This window comes from Diplodia corticola (assembly GCF_001883845.1).
Source record: "Diplodia corticola strain CBS 112549 chromosome Unknown scaffold9, whole genome shotgun sequence".
NCBI lineage: Eukaryota > Fungi > Ascomycota > Dothideomycetes > Botryosphaeriales > Botryosphaeriaceae > Diplodia > Diplodia corticola.
The window spans coordinates 556,164-572,154 of record NW_017971488.1 but is presented as its reverse complement, the minus strand read 5'-3'; the positions used below and the strand labels follow the sequence as shown (position 1 = coordinate 572,154).

General features: G+C 59.7%; 2 protein-coding genes across 2 annotated transcripts; both read left to right on the top strand.

The window, feature by feature from the left end:
* Positions 1-905: 905 nt before the first annotated feature.
* BKCO1_9000177 (thioesterase domain containing protein) lies at positions 906-1,810 on the top strand (the record flags this gene model as incomplete). Its single annotated transcript, XM_020279822.1, has 3 exons — positions 906-1,185; positions 1,248-1,672; positions 1,730-1,810. The coding sequence occupies 3 exons, from the start codon at positions 906-908 to the stop codon at positions 1,808-1,810; spliced, it is 786 nt and encodes a 261-aa protein (XP_020133178.1).
* Positions 1,811-2,516: 706 nt separating this feature from the next.
* On the top strand, positions 2,517-15,551 carry BKCO1_9000176 (nonribosomal peptide synthetase; the record flags this gene model as incomplete). Its single annotated transcript, XM_020279821.1, has 2 exons — positions 2,517-4,938; positions 5,032-15,551. The coding sequence occupies 2 exons, from the start codon at positions 2,517-2,519 to the stop codon at positions 15,549-15,551; spliced, it is 12,942 nt and encodes a 4,313-aa protein (XP_020133161.1).
* Positions 15,552-15,991: the final 440 nt, after the last annotated feature.

Genomic DNA, 15,991 nt, shown 5'->3' with positions numbered 1-15,991 from the left:
GTGTATAGTACAGATGCATGACCAGGTGGTCCTGATGTCGTCCAAAATGGTTCGGTCTGAATTCATTGTTCGCTGCAGCTACAAAGGACTTTTCGTGGCCCTAGTGATGTGACTCGTGTTGTCATCGAATAACGTTTGAAATGGAAGGCTTCATACTTCTCCATCCACCAACGTCCAATGAATTTACCCTGACCCGATGATGCACACTGAGTCACTAGAGCAGTAGTTGGAGCATGCTGAACCGTTGTTCATACTTTTCATACTTCGTCTTGTCCAGACGGACACGTGACGATTCGACAGTTGTGACGCTGATTGTGTCCCTGTACGTCTTGGGCCTTGCCCTCCGTCCTACCATCGTCGCACCTCTTTCCGAGATGGACGGGCGGCTCTGGCTCTATCACGGATGCTATCTCTTGTTTCTGATCCGTGCCTCGTCAAATGCGGCGAGAGACTCGGACCACGATACTCTGGTCCTGCAACCAAGTGGTGCGAACGCCTATCCGAGTAGCCACTCGCCGCGGGGCCGTACGTTCTAACGTATTCGTAGCCGGCCGGCTTTAGCCGGGTAGCCAACGCCCAACGATCGGGCATCAAGGCCTCGAGACATGGAACCGAACCTGCGCTAGCTATAGTCGCTGTAACCGGAAGAAGTCAAACGAGCCTGATTGCGTGATATCGGCCGCGCGGCCCTTCAACCTTACGGATGTCGCGGGCACTATCACCACCCGAACACTGTCTATTGCGCAAGACATTAACCTGGGTGCCTGATCTACCAGACTCTGGGTTGGGTCGTGTTTGCCGAAAGTTTACGAGCTTGCTGCTCAGGCTCCGTTTTAAACAAGTCCTTCGACAACAAAACGGATTGTCGTTGTTTTCCATTTCGTTTCTGCGCCATCATCCCAACAATGTCAGACCTAGAGGACGACCAGAATCCGGTTCTTATCCAGGCGCAGAGTAGACGCGGCGTTTCCACGCCCGCCCCGACGCCTCTCCTTCTCTTCCATGACGGTGGAGGGACGCTGTTTTCGTACTTCCTGCTCGAGCCTTTGGGAAGGGATGTTTCCGGCTTCGCCGATCCACGAGCTGAATCCGAGCGGCCATGGCAGGGTGGAATACTTGAAATGGCGGAATATTACTACGACTGCATGAAAGCAGCCATGAGACCAGGGCCCGTCCTCCTGGGTGGTGTGTGCCTCTAGATGATCGACCATGACTTGCCATCAAAGAGTCTGACAACTGTTCTTTAGGATGGTCGTTTGGCGGACATCTCGCCCTGCAGCTGGCCCACATCATCTCGTCGGACAGTCTCGGCGGCTTCGAGGTCGCCGGAATCATCATGATCGATTCCTCCTGTCCTCTGGGAGAACGCTACACTTCAAAGGACGGTGGCGAGCACACGATTCCATTCAAAGAGGATGTACCAGTGCATATGCGAAAGGTCGCCCAAGCGTCAATGGATCGCACCGTGCGCATGCTCGCGCAGTGGAACCCACCGACCTGGCCCACGGGCTCAAGCGGGCCTCCTCGAGCTCTGCTTCTTCGTGCTCAAGAGAGCGTTGACCAAAGGAATCAAAGGTCTCCCAAATTGGACTGGGAACTGTATCCACACGACTTCATTGAGTCTGTGACTCCCATCCCCGGGAACCACTTCAATCTTTTTGAAGTCGGAAACGTGAGTTTACTCCTTCAAAGATCCCAGCACAAACATTTATCTCACGACTTTATATAGGTCAGTATTCTGTCTGCCGCGCTTCGGGAAGGGTGCAAGCAACTTGAGAAGTTCTATCGGAATATTCCCTCTAGAACATAATTTAGCATAAAAAAATATCGTCTATCTAGCGAATAATACCTAGTTGTTTACTAAGAGAACTTTATTTTTCTTAAACTATATTTTATAAAGCTAAGATAAGCGTCTTAGATAGCCTGCTTAATCCAGTGGTGATCGTTCCGCGCGCTTAGCGCCCCACATATATTACCGTCCCATCCGAGCGCCATACATTGTCGGAAAGAGTCCGGGGCGCTCGGAAACCCGCTGCGTGGTTGCCAAGAACGGTGTCGCTACCCGGTGATGACCGGGTGCCGGAACGAGTTCATCTGGGCACTGTTTGTAAAGTGGTCAGGCCACCGTGACATGTCTCAGCGGTTTCGCTAGTCATGTAGCCTCTACAAGGAGAATCCGAGATCCGGACATGGATTCGGAAGACATCCGTGCAAGGTCCGTTCGGTAGAGCTCAAGGCTGTTTGAACCGAGGTTTCTTCACGTAAGGTCGTAGACATGGGCAAGGTTTCGTCAGTGCCGTTTTGAGAAATGCTCCTGTATCAAAACATATACTGCAGTGGCTGTAGATATTCTGGGTACTCGCCTACATCTTAGACATAGATCATAACGAGAGTCTGAATCTTTCAACCCTCTCGAACCCCTCACGGCCAAGGTCCTCTCCACAGGTGATTATGAAAATCATTAAAGATTTCTGTCGGACAAATAGCTGATACCAAATGCAGGGGATTTGCGCAAAATGCAGTTTGACGACAGTCGTCCATCCGAGAAGGTACTCGGTCTTGTGACCGCCGCGGAGACGTACCCATCCCCTCCACCTTTAGAAGACTTGGAAGCCGCTCTCTCCGAAGAGTTTTGGACTTCATTTCTCGCCGAAAGTCAGCCTGCAGCTTTTCCTTGCATACCCTATGGATCACGGGAACCGATCCAGCATGAAGTCGTGGAATGCCACCAGGAACTTCCAACAGCTGCGTCGTCCAAACTGGAGCTCTCGGCCTTGCTATTTGCAGCGTGGGGAATCACCACAGCCAGCTATACAGGAGTCCAAAACATCGTTTTCGGGGCTGTTGTGCCAGACAGCGGTGGAATCAACAACCCTGTTCCGTTCCGCCTGAATGCCGACTCCAAAGGACGCGTTCGGGATCTTCTCGACCAAAGCCTTCAGCGGGTCATTCAATGCTGCCAGCACGCGAGTCTCGGGATCGAGAAGATCTCCCAACTCAATGGAGACTGCTGCCATGCTTGCAACTTTGAAACAGTCCTGATGGTGCGACATGGCGCGAAGGATGAAGACTCGGTGTGGCCAGTACCAGAATCGCAAGGGCTCGTAATCACGTGCAGTCTTGTTGGAAGACGGCTTCAGATCACGGCAAGCGTTCATTCTCGTGCTGCTGAAGCACCGATTATGCACAGAGTCATCCGCCAGTTTGGCTACACCGCGGCAAGACTGGCAACGTCGGAGGATCAGAATCCCTCGGTGGACGACTTGCTCCGCGTGCCGAACCTGCACGATTTGGAGGAAATCTGGCACCACAACCAGCATGTCTCAGACGGGACCAGCGCAACCGTCCAGCAGCTGATCGCGGAGCAGACCCGGACGCGGCCGAGTGCAGCGGCCGTGGATGCTTGGGACGGCATACTGTCCTATGACGAATTGGACCATATTTCCACTCGCCTAGCCAGAACTTTGAGAGAAACGTCCATCGAAGAGCGCTCTCTGGTCCCATTCTGCCTCGAGCACTCCAAGTGGGCGGTGGTAGCCATGCTCGGGATCCTCAAGGCCGGATGCGCCTTTGTTCCCATCGACCCGTCCGCGCCTCGCGCCCGGCGTCATCGCATACTCCAGCTCGCTCGGGCCAAGGTCATCCTGACTTCTCCAAACATGGTCGACAACGACTTCGAACTCACGCCTGTCATCCGTCTGTCCGAGGATGGCCTCAACGCATCTCCAACGGACGGTGCGACATTTACAGGTTCTAGCAGCGTCGACTCCGCAGCGTATGTCCTCTTTACGTCTGGAAGTACTGGCGATCCCAAGGGCGTGGCTATGGGGCATCGTGCCATCTATACCAGTCTGAATGCCATCGGGACGAAAGTCGGACTACATTCCGGCACCCGAACATTGCAGTTCGCCTCATTAGCCTTTAACATCTCGATTTTCGAGATACTCGGCACTCTGGCATTTAGAGGATGTGTCTGCATACCTTCCGATGCCGACCGTCTCTCTAGACTGCCAGAGTACATGGCGTCAGCAAAGGTCAATACCGCTTCTCTTACCCCGTCAGTGGCACGTCTGTACAGTCCCGGTTTGGTTCCCTCTTTAGAGACGCTGGTGCTTGGAGGAGAGGCAATAACGCAAGCCGATATGAAAAGATGGAATCAATTACCCAAACTATTCAACGGATTCGGCCCTACCGAATGTGCTGTCGGCTGCGCCATACATCGCGTGCACGAGGAGCAGAAGGAGCCTTCCATCGTGGGCGGACTTAAGGGAATACCGTCGTGGGTCGTAGATCCCGGCAACCACGATGTCCTGGTGCCCTTTGGTGCAGTAGGAGAATTGGTCATAGAGGGACCAACGCTTGCCCAGGGCTATCTCGATAATATAGCAAAGACTAAGGCTGCATTCATCCAGGATCCACAGTGGCTGCTCCGAGGATGCGGCTCGAGATTTCCCGGGCGCCGTGGCAGAGTCTACAAAACCGGGGACCTGGTCAAATACAACCAACAAGGAGAGCTCATCTACATTGGCCGCAAAGATGCAGATACTCAAGTAAAAGTCCGGGGCAATAGAGTCGATCTAGGAGAGATCGAGTTCCGCCTCCTACAATGTCTCCCACCCGGAACCGAGGCTGTCGTGGAAGCTTTTAAGCCGTCAAACACCGACGTAGAGCCTACGGCAACGTTGGCAGTGTTTCTCTATCCACCTGCCGAAAGCCGAGTTCAACAAAATAATATGGAGATGGTTGTCATGCAGCCGCCAAAGGACGTTCAGGATCGGTTATCCGAGACGCTGCCGTCCTACATAATACCCGGAGTGTACTTTTCCGTGTCGGTCATCCCCAAAACAACATCAGACAAGACGGATCGCAAGCGACTACGCGAATTGGCGTCGGCGTTTTCACTTCAGGATCTAAGCAGTAGACTGTCAAGTCCGGCCGGTAAGAAGCGGAATCCACGAACAGAAAAAGAACGACTGATGCAGAGGCTCTAGGCCGATATCCTACGCGTTAATCCACAATCCATCGGTCTAGACGACAGCTTTTTCAAACTCGGAGAAGATTCCATCGGCGCCATTCGGCTCGTCAAAGAGGCCCGCGAGGAGTTCAACATCAGCCTCGACGTAGCGGATATATTTCGCTATCCTACGCTGGAGGGGCTCGTCTCTGTCTCGAAGGATTTCCATGTCGATGCATCCCCGGTGACCATCCCGTTCTCGGCTCTCCCGGTCTCGCAAGACATGCAGCTGCTCTGCAGAGTCGTTATAGACTCCTATAGTCTTACCAGCCCCGAGCTAGTTAAAGACATCTACCCTTGCACACCCCTCCAGGAAGGGCTTCTCTCGCTTTCCTCCAAGCACACCGGAGCTTACACGGTGCAGCGTGTGCTCGAGCTGGCTCCGGGACTCGATCTTTGCCGGTTCCTGGCTGCGTGGGAGCGCATGACGAAATCAACCCCGATCATAAGAACGAGGATTGTCCAGCACGAAGAGTTGGGGCTTCTCCAGGCGGTGGTGGATGAGAAAATCCAATGGAAACGCGTTGAGAAGGCAGACATGGACGCGTTCATAAGAGCCGATATGGAGACGCCAATGAGACTGGACCAGCCACTTGCTCGCTACGCTTTGATCCAGGGCACATCCTCTACAGCCGCAACGGCAACGCCCCAATTCATGGTGTGGACCGTCCACCATGCGCTGTACGACGGCTGGTCCCTCCCGTTGATATTGGAGCGGGTGCGCGAGGCGTATGACGGGACGGAGTTGAGCAGCTCTGGGTTTGCGCCATTCGTAAAGTGGTGTTCCCAAGAAGCCGTGCGGGACAACGCGGTCAAGTTCTGGGAATCCCACCTGGACGGGCTATCCGAGTCCGCTCTTTTCCCTCCTCTACCATCCTCCGTGTCAGAGCCCGTCGAGGATTCCACGGCAGAGCACCGGTGGGAGATGCCAAAGGACAGTGCCGCTGGTGTCACCACGTCAATCCTCTTGAGAGCAGCATGGGCAATAGTTGCCAGCCGCTACACCAGCTCGGATGACGTCGTGTTCGGCACCACCGTCTCGGGCAGAAACGCACCCGTTCGAGGAATCGAGTGCGTCCTGGGTCCTACCGTTGCCACGATCCCAACCCGGTTCAAAGTGCACGACAGCACACCTGTCAGGGCCTTTCTGGCGCGAACGCAGAACGAGGCGGTCGAGGCCATTCCATGTGAACAGACGGGACTCCAACGCATTGCTGGCGTCAACGCTGAGCTGGCCAAGGTCAGAGATATCCAGACGTTCCTGGTGGTGCAGCCCTCGGATTACAACGTCCCCTCGTTTGATGGTTTCGGCAAGTGGGTCAACGGGCCCGGGTACTATCGTCTCGACGTCTCTGCTCTGACTCTAGAATGCTTCCTCGGCGATTCCGGCGTACGCTGTGTGGCATACTTTGACTCGCGCGTCATTGAGCGCGAGACGGTCGAGAGGCTTCTTCCGCAATTCGCCCACGTGTCCCAACAGCTGTCCTCGGCAAGCGAGGACACCACGCTGGGCGACGTCGAGGTGCTGACGCCTGCAGACCTCAAAGACATCTGGGCGTGGAACGGGCCCCTCCTGGAGACGGCTCCGGAACCGTTGCCGCATCGAGACGTCCACCACCAGGCTGAAATGCGGCCGCATGCACCTGCTGTTCACAGCTGGGACGGGGAGCTCACCTACAAAGAGCTCGATCTGTACTCGACTCTGTTCGCGAAGAAGCTCGTCATGTCTGGGATAAGGCCAGGCGATGTTGTGCCGCTGTATTTTGAACCGTCGGAATGGGCGGTGGTGGCCATGCTTGCGGCACTCAAAGCCGGCGCAGCGTTTGTCCCCATCGATGCGTCTCAGCCAGCTGCCCAGAGGGAGAGGATCCTGTCCCAACTACCGCCCAACGTCGTCCTCGCTTCGTCGAAACACACAGCCACGTCCTTCGGAGCGGGATGGTCAGCGCTCGAGATGTCTAGGGAAACGGTTGACCTGGAGGCCACAGGAGCCCTCCCGACGGTGGATCCCGGCTCGATCGCATGGATCATCTTTACTTCAGGCAGCACCGGGCTTCCCAAGGGCGCCATGCTGCAGCACTCGGCCGTGCACGCCAGCCACCGGAAGCTGGGCGCGACCTTCGGGCTGCACGCCGACACCCGCATGCTCCAGTTTTCGTCCTTCGCGTTCGACGCGTGCGTGCTGGAGATCATTGCAACCCTGATGCACGGCGGCTGCGTGTGCATCCCGTCCGAAGCGGACCAACGGTCGCTGTCCGGGCTGCCCCAGGCGTGCGCGGCCATGAGGGTCAACACCATGGTCCTGACGCCCACGGTCGCGCGGCTGTTCGAGACGTCCGACTTCCCAGACCTCACGACACTGGTTCTGACCGGAGAGCCGCTCGTCCAAAGCGACGTCGACAAGTGGGCCACGACGGCGTACGTTGCCAACGGGTACGGTCCGGCCGAGTGCTCCAACATATGCACCGTCCATCGCATTGCTCCCGGAGACTCGGACCCCAACCGCATAGGCAGCTTGCGTGGCGTGCCCGGCTGGGTGGTCCGCAGCCAAGATCACAACCGGCTCGTTCCCATCGGCGGCGTCGGGGAGCTTGTGGTCGAGGGTGCCACTGTGGGCAGCGGGTACCTCAACGACGCTGCAAAGACGGCTGCTGCCTTCATCACGGATCCGGATTGGCTCGTCAGAGGTCGTCCCGGCGAGCCGCAGTCCGGACGGCGAGGCCGGCTGTACAAGACGGGCGACCTGGTCAAGCTCCATCCAGACGGCGGCCTGACCTACATTGGGCGCAAAGACACGCAGATCAAGATACGCGGCCAGCGCGTCGAGCTCGGCGAAATCGAACACCATGTGCTGCTGCAGTGCGCCGGCGCGTTGGAGGCAGTCGTCGATGCCGTGCATCTTCCGGGACGGGGGGATGCAAAGTCGCTCGTTGCCTTCGTCCGTCTCCAAGACAGCAGTATCCCCGCTCCGCAAGTGTACACGGGCTCGGACGACGTCGCCGACCGGCTCGCAGACATTGTTCCCGCCTACATGGTTCCTGCAGTCTTCATCCAGATGCCATCCGTACCGAGGACTGCATCGGGAAAGACGGACCGGAAGCAGCTGCGCGAGGTGGCTGCGGCAACAATGGCTGCAACGTCTCAGACGACAACTGCCGGGTCCCAGCCGAGGCGACCCAAGCGCGCACCGAGGACCGAGACGGAGAAGAAGCTGCAGCAGCTCTGGACCAAGGTCTTGGACCGAGACGTGGCAGAGATTGGACTCGACGACAGCTTCGTCAGGCTCGGCGGAGACTCCATCGCCGCCATGAAGCTGGTCAGCCTGGCGGCAAAGTCGAGCATCGGCTTGACCGTCGCTCAGGTCTTCCGCCACTTGCGGCTCGAGGATCAGGCCCGCAGTGCAACGCTGCTGGCCAAGCGTGACGACGACCGCGTCCCCCCCTTCTCCCTGCTCCCCCGGGATGCAGACGTCGACTTGCTCCGGGCAGATGCTGCCGAGTCGTGTGCGGTGGAGGCTGTGCTGATTGAAGACCTGTATCCCTGCACGCCGTCACAGGAGGGCCTGCTGTCTCTGAGCGCGAGGCATGCAGAGCAGAATGCCTACGTCCTCCAACACGTCTTCGACTTGGCTCCAACGCTGGACGTGCGGCGGATGCGGTCCGCATGGGAGGAGACAGTCCGGACCACGGACATCCTGCGGACGCGAGTGGTCCACCATGCCCGCCATGGCTTGCTGCAGGTTGTGGTGAATGACGGCATATCGTGGTGCGAGCCAGAGGACATCCACGCCTTCATAGAAGCGGACAAGCAGCGGCCAATGGGCCTGGGCACGCCTCTGGCCAGGTATGCCATTTCCCAAGATGCCCGGACCAAGCATACAAAACTGGTCTGGACCATCCACCATGCCTTGGGCGATGGCTGGGCTTTGAATCTCGTCCTCAACAAGGTCGAGGCCATCTACAGGGCCTCCTCCACTGTAAGTAGCCCGCTCTCCGAGTTCAGGGGCTTCATCAAGTACATGAACGGGCGGGACGTGGACTCCATGGTCGAGTACTGGAGGGACACGCTCGCGGACGTGGAGCCAGTCACATTTCCCCTTCTCCCCACCGCCGTCAGAGACGCCGTCGAGGACTCCGAGGTCGAACTGGACCACAGCCTCCCAGAGAGTGCTGCAACGGCCTCGGCCAGTCTCTCCACGATCCTCCGTGCCGCGTGGGCCATTGTCCAAAGCCGCCACAGCAACACCGACGACGTCGTGTTCGGCGAGGTCCTCTCCGGCCGCAGCGCACCAGTGCCGTCCATCGACTCGCTCGTCGGCCCAACAATGGTCACCGTCCCCGTCCGCGTCAAGCTCCCCGCCGCGCTGACCGTGCCCGCCCTCCTCCAAAACATCCACACGACCTCCACCCTCGCCATCCCCCACGAGCAACTCGGCCTCCACCGCATCGCCCGCATCAACCCCGCCGCCTGCGCCTTCCAAACCCTCCTCATCATCCAGCCCCCCACCGCCGCCAGTTCAGATGATCCCCCACGCCTCCTCTCCGCGTCCCCGGACTACCGGCTCGCCACCTACGCCCTCGCCATCGAATGCACGCCCTCGCCGTCATCCGCCCGCCGCCTCGGCCTCCGCGCCCGCTTCGACTCGCGCGCCGTCTCCGCCGCCGCCGCACGCCGCCTGCTCGCCCAGCTGGGCCACGTCGCGGACCAGCTCATGGCCTGCGCCGCCGCCTCCGTCTCCGCCTCTGATCCCGGCCCGGGCCCGCCGCCACGCCTCGTCTCGGGCGTCGCGGTGCACGCGCCGCGCGAGCTGCGCGACGTGTGGGGCTGGAACGGCGCGCCGCAGGGAGAAGAAGGCGCCGGGCTGGTGCACGAGGCGGTGCGGGCGAGGGCGATAGTGGCGCCGGGTGCGGTGGCGGTGGAGGCGTGGGACGGGCGGCTGTCGTACGGGCGGCTGGAGGGGCTGGCGGACGGGCTGGCGGCGGCGTTGGCGGCGAGGGGCGTTGGGGTGGGACGGCAGGGGCTGGTGCCGCTGTGCTTTGAGAAGTCGGTGTGGGTTGTTGTGGCGATGCTGGCGGTGCTCAAGACCGGCGCCGGCGTCGTCCTGCTCGATCCCGGGCAGCCGGCCGGTCGACATGAGCGGGTTCTCGCGGCTCTGGGGCCCGGCGGGGTGCTGTTGGCGTCGACGTCGTGTGCCGAGCACAGGAAGTTCCGGGATGGGTGGGAGGTGGTCGTGGTTTGCGAATCGGGCTTGCAGGCCGCCGCGGCATCGAGCCGGCACTTCGTCTCCCCGCGGATTCCCGAGTCGGCGGCATGCTGGGTCCTGTTCACTTCGGGCAGTACGGGCGAGCCCAAGGGGGTTGTTCTCGAGCATGGCGCCGTCAGCAAGAGCTACGGCATCCTCATCGAGACGTTGGGCATCACCCGCCAGACCCGCATGCTGCAGTTTTCAGCCTACGCGTTTGACGTCTCGACGTTGGAGATGATGGGCGTGCTCATGGCCGGTGGTTGTGTCTGTATACCGTCCGACACGCAGCGGCTCGAGGGACTTGCAGAGTTCTGCACGTCATTCCGAGTCAACACGGCAATGCTGACGCCTTCGGTCGCGCGGCTATATGACCCGCAAGACCTGCCGACTCTGCGCTCCCTCTCGCTCCTGGGCGAAGCACCGACGAAGCAGGACATCTTGAAGTGGCAGCGCCGCATCCCGCATCTTTTCAACGCCTACGGGCCCGCCGAAGCCGCCTGTCTCGCGGCGGTGCACCGCGTGGACCCGCACGACGACGACCCCATCGCTGCCCGGATCGGGCGCTTGGCAGGCGTTCCGGTGTGGATCGTTGCGCCCGACGACTGCACGAAGCTGGCACCTGTCGGCGCCGTTGGCGAGCTGCTGATCGAAGGCTCCACGCTGGCGAGAGGATATCTCAACCCAGCCCACACCGCCGCCGCCTTCATAGAGGACCCGGAGTGGTTGCTTCGGCCGCCTTGTGCAGAGCAGATCAGCGGCAGGCGAGGCAGGCTGTACAGGACCGGAGATCTCGCGAGGTATGCCGAGGACGGTGGGCTTGTTTACGAGGGCCGAAAGGACAGCCAAATCAAGATCAGAGGGCAACGGACGGAGCTGGGCGAGATCGAGTTCCACCTTGCCCAGTGCATCCCCGACGCGGCCGAAGTCGTGGTCGAGACCGTTGCAGGGGAGGGAGATTCCGCAACATCGACGACGCTGGTTGGCTTCGTGAAGTTCCTGTCCGCCACCGCGCCGACTACCGACTCCTTCGACCTGCCGAGCGAGGTGGAGAGCCAGCTGGGCGAGAGGCTGCCTGCGTACATGATCCCAAGCGTTTTCCTTTCGGTGCCGCAAATCCCAAAGACGGCGTCGGACAAGACAGACCGGAAGAAACTCAAGGCTTTGGCTGCCGTGCATGCCGCGAGAGCATTGGAAGCACGCCGTCTGGAGCCACAGCGCGGGCCGTCGTCGGCCATGGAGCAAAAGCTCCTGTTCCTTTGGTCTCAGGCTCTTTCCGTGGCAGAGAGCAACATCGGCATGGATTCGAACTTCTTCAAGCTCGGGGGTGATTCCATTTCTGCTCTGAAGCTGGTCGGGGAGGCTCGCCGGGCAGGCATTCAGCTGTCGGTTGTCGACATCTTTCAGACCTCGAAGCTCGACGGCCTCGCTCGGTGTGCCGAGGGACGGGCGCCGGCTCGGAACGACGCCGCAGACATTCCTCGGTTCTCCCTCTTGCCTGGCTCGGCGGATACGCAGGCCGTGATTGACCATGTTGCCTTTGCATGCGGCCTCTCGCCCGGGCTGGTACAAGACGTCTATCCTTGCACGCCGATGCAGGAGGGGCTGATGACACTGGCCTCCCGAAGCTCGGGCACGTACGTGTCACAGGTGGTCGTCGAGCTGGTCGGCCACATCGATCTGGACCTCCTCAGGAGCTCCTGGGAGAGAACGGTGCGGGACACGGCTGTCATGCGCACGCGGATAGTGCAGCATCCTCAGCTCGGATTCCTGCAAGCCGTCACCAACGAAGAAGTCTCCTGGGAATCGAGCACCGACTTTGAGAGTTACATTGCAGAAGACGACGCCCTTCGCCCGGGGTTCGGGAGTCGATTGTCGCGATACGGTCTGATCCAAAATCCCGCCGGGGGCCCGGCACGGTTGGTATGGACGGTCCACCATGCCATCTACGACATGGTGACACTCCGCCTGGTCTTTGACCGTGTCGCCGCGGCATACAAGGGCGGCCAGGGGCTGCAAGCATTCCCGGCATACGCATCCTTTGTCAAGTACGTGCTCGGCAGCCAGACAGCCGACGCGGAAGAGTATTGGCGTCAAACCCTCAAACACAACACATCCGCCGCCGTCTTCCCGCCTCTCCCGGCGCCCGGTCACCAGCCATGCGAAGACACGGTCATGGAGCATTCATACGCCCTGACCCGAGCGCCTTCGTCCGTCACCACAACAACCATCCTCCACGCCGCCTGGGCCATGGTGACGAGCTGGCACACCAGCACCCCCGACGTCCTCTTCGGCACCGTGCGGTCCGGCCGCACCGCGCCCATCCCCTCCATCTCGACCATGCCCGGCCCCACCATGGCCACCATCCCGCTCGGCATCGCCGTCGCCGCCTCCGACCCCATCCGCGCCTTCCTCCACCGCGTCCAAACCCAAACCGCGGCCGCCATGCCGCACGAGCAGCTCGGCCTGCAGAGCATCGCGCGCCTCTCCGGCGCCTGCGCCCGCGCCTGCGCCTTCCAGACCCTCTTCGCCGTGCAGGAGGGCCGCCGGCGCGAGGCCAGTGTCGGCGGCGGCGGCGTGGCTGAGCTGGGCGCGCTGGTCGAGACGGGGACGTACGCGCTCAAGACGTACGCGCTCACGCTGGAGTGCTTCCCGGACGGCGAGGGCTTCGACGTGCGCGCCTGGTTCGACAGTGCGGCCGTGGGGCGGTGGAGGATGGAGAGGGCGTTGCGGCAGTTGGGGGCCGTGGCGCACCAGCTGGCCGACGGCGCCGAGGGAGACGGGCTGGTCGGCGGCGTCCGGATGCTCGACGCGCGGGACTGGGAGGACGTGCGGGAGTGGGGTGCGCGCCGGGGGTACGGCCTGTGGGTTGTGCTGCCCGACGACTGCGAGAGGCTTGCGCCTGTCGGGGCTGTGGGGGAGCTGCTCGTTGGCGGACCGGATATTCCGGCCGAGTATCTTGGTCAAGGGGATGCCGAGTTTGTACAGAGACCGAGCTGGATGGAGGCCACTGGGTCGGCTTCGGCGTTGAAAACCGGCATATTGACCCAATACACCGACGAGGGGACCCTGACAACGATTGGGCGGAAGAGGACTACTGTCTGCGTCGGGGGCCAGTATGCTGACACCAGCGAGATCGAACGCCACATGGTGGATGCTCTTCCGGATGGATACCAATCCGTTGTCGAGCTGCTCGCTCTGCAAGGAAGACCGGACGACGAATTAACCACCATGCTCACTGCTTTCCTGCTCCCCCCAGACGGAGATGCTTCAACTCAAGTCACGGCACATTGGGCTCCAAAGGCCAGGGAAATAGAGAGGCGTCTCGCTGCCAAGTTGCCTCACTATATGATCCCATCCATCTACCTCCAGGTCACCGCCACACCTCGCACTCGGTCTGGATCCGTCGACCGATCGCAGCTGCGGATGCTCGGGACTGGCTTCTCCGTGGCGGATGTTGCCAAAATGAGAGAGACACAGCGGGTTGTCCCCGACACCGAAACACAGTTTGCATTGCGGGATCTGTGGGCCACCGTTCTGCGGCGCGACGCTGACGGGATTGGGCTTGACGACAGCTTTTTCCAGCTGGGTGGTGACTCGATTGGAGCCATCAAGCTGGTCACTGAGGCGCGCAGACGGGGCATTGTTCTCACGGCTGCCGATATCTTCCAGCATCCCCAACTGGAGGCTTTGGCTGAGCGTGTTGGAATCAATTCGTCTCGGCAACAAGGATTCGATGCTGCCGAGCCGTTCTCTCTGGTCGCCGACGACGACGACGCACAGGCCGTCGAGGGATTTTTGACCAGCAATGTCCTCCCGTACATTGACTACGGGCGCGATTCGGTGCTTGATGTTCTTCCAGGGACATGGATGCAAAAGGAATTCTTCAAAGCCGGAGGGCTCCTGTATCACTTGAGCCTTGACTTTGGCGAAGCGCGAATCGATCCGGAAAGACTCAGGAGCGCTGCAAGACAACTCCTGCAGCGGCACTCGATACTGAGGACCATCTTTTTGCCCCACAACACTGAGCTCTTACAGATCACCCTTGACTCCGGCAGCATCAGCAACTTTGTTGCCGAAGCTCTCGAAGATGGAGAGACGATCGAGATGGCCGCGGACCGTCTCACTACGCAGTATAAACTCGACGAGGACATCATTGGCCGACCGATGCCGCACTTCGTCTTCCTCTCCGGCAATGCCCAAGGACGCTCCGTTTCTCGGCTTCTCATACTCGGCATCTCGCACATGCAATTTGATGGATTCAGCATGCCGTTCATTGTCCGCGATCTTGGTGCATTGTATGACGGAGACCAACTTGCATCGGTTCCGCATTTTGCTTCATACGTCTACGCCCATCACGCGATTCCACCCGCCGAGCGGCAAATGCATTGGCGACGACTGCTCCGGGGCTCGAGTATGACGCCCATCGCTACGGGTGGTGGCAACAGTCAGAGTCTCGACCACGACGTCTACGTGACTCGTGTCGTGTCCCCAGAAACATGGCGCCGATTGCGCTCGAGCAACGCAGAGAAGAGATGGTACTCCCCCGACGACGTGCTCACGACGGCTTGGGCCCTCACCCTAGCCATAGTGAGCCGAGAGTCCGATGTGGTCTTCGGACACACGGTAGCAGGCAGGCGAACATTCTCCCTCGGCGGTGGCGGTGCCGACGGGGTCCTGGGACCTTGCGTCAACACCGTGCCCGTGAGGGTGCGCTTGCCTTCTGCAGATCAACCGCAGCGGCCGGGGAGCATGACTTTGCAAGATGTCCTGGCCAAGGTTTCGGATCAAAGCGCGCAGACCATGCCGTTCGAGAGCACAGGACTGGACGAAATCGTGGAGAACTATGCGCCACCGACTTGGGATGCCAGCACCACTCGCTGGGGTTCAACCGTTGTGTGGCAAGATTTCGCGGGCATGCAAGCACTGGAGACTCAGCAAGACCATCCAACCAGCGATGGACAGCAGGAAGGCGAGAAGAGGATCGCACAAGACTCGGCCGTCTCTGGCTACATGGACCCGTTTGCTACGTCGTCACACGTTAGCTTCGGAGGGGTTCCCTGCATTGTCACTTGCGATGTCCCAGCTTTTGACCCGGCAGATGTGGCCGTCATTGGAAGGCCGGTGAATGGATCAGCAAGCTTCTCTCTGGCATTTTCAAAGACTAATGTCTCGGAATCTGTCATGGAGAAGACGGTGGCTGTGTTGGTACAGGTGTTTGAGAGCTTGGTGGAACAACCAGGAATGGAAGTCGGCAACCTACTGGCGGTGATGCGGGAGGAATACCGGATGTAGTTCTCTTCATCATATCATTATCATGTCAGGCTAGGCTGCGGGCAGATGATTCAATTCCCTGGCTCTGATGAACGGTCGTGTTGCGCTTCGGCCATTATGCTACGCTTGGCTTCTCTGGCATAATCCTCAACCCGTGTCCGGCTTTGGTTGACAGCCTCGCTGATCGATGGCAGAGTGGAAATGAAGACTGAAGCAAGCGGTGTGAGGAATACGCGGCACCGCCATGGATACGCTGGTCATGTCCCCTGGATGCGGCTGCTGGTTGGCTATATATGGTGTGCCCCACAGCTCCAGATGGATTCCATGTGGATGATGAGCCTGGCTTTCCCTGCCGACTCAACGAGCATCTGACCCTTGCTCGATAAAGCCCACCAGCTTACTGACTTCCTCGAAAAGACAGCTGGCCGGCAGGGCAATCTCAACCCTGGCGAAAAAGCCAC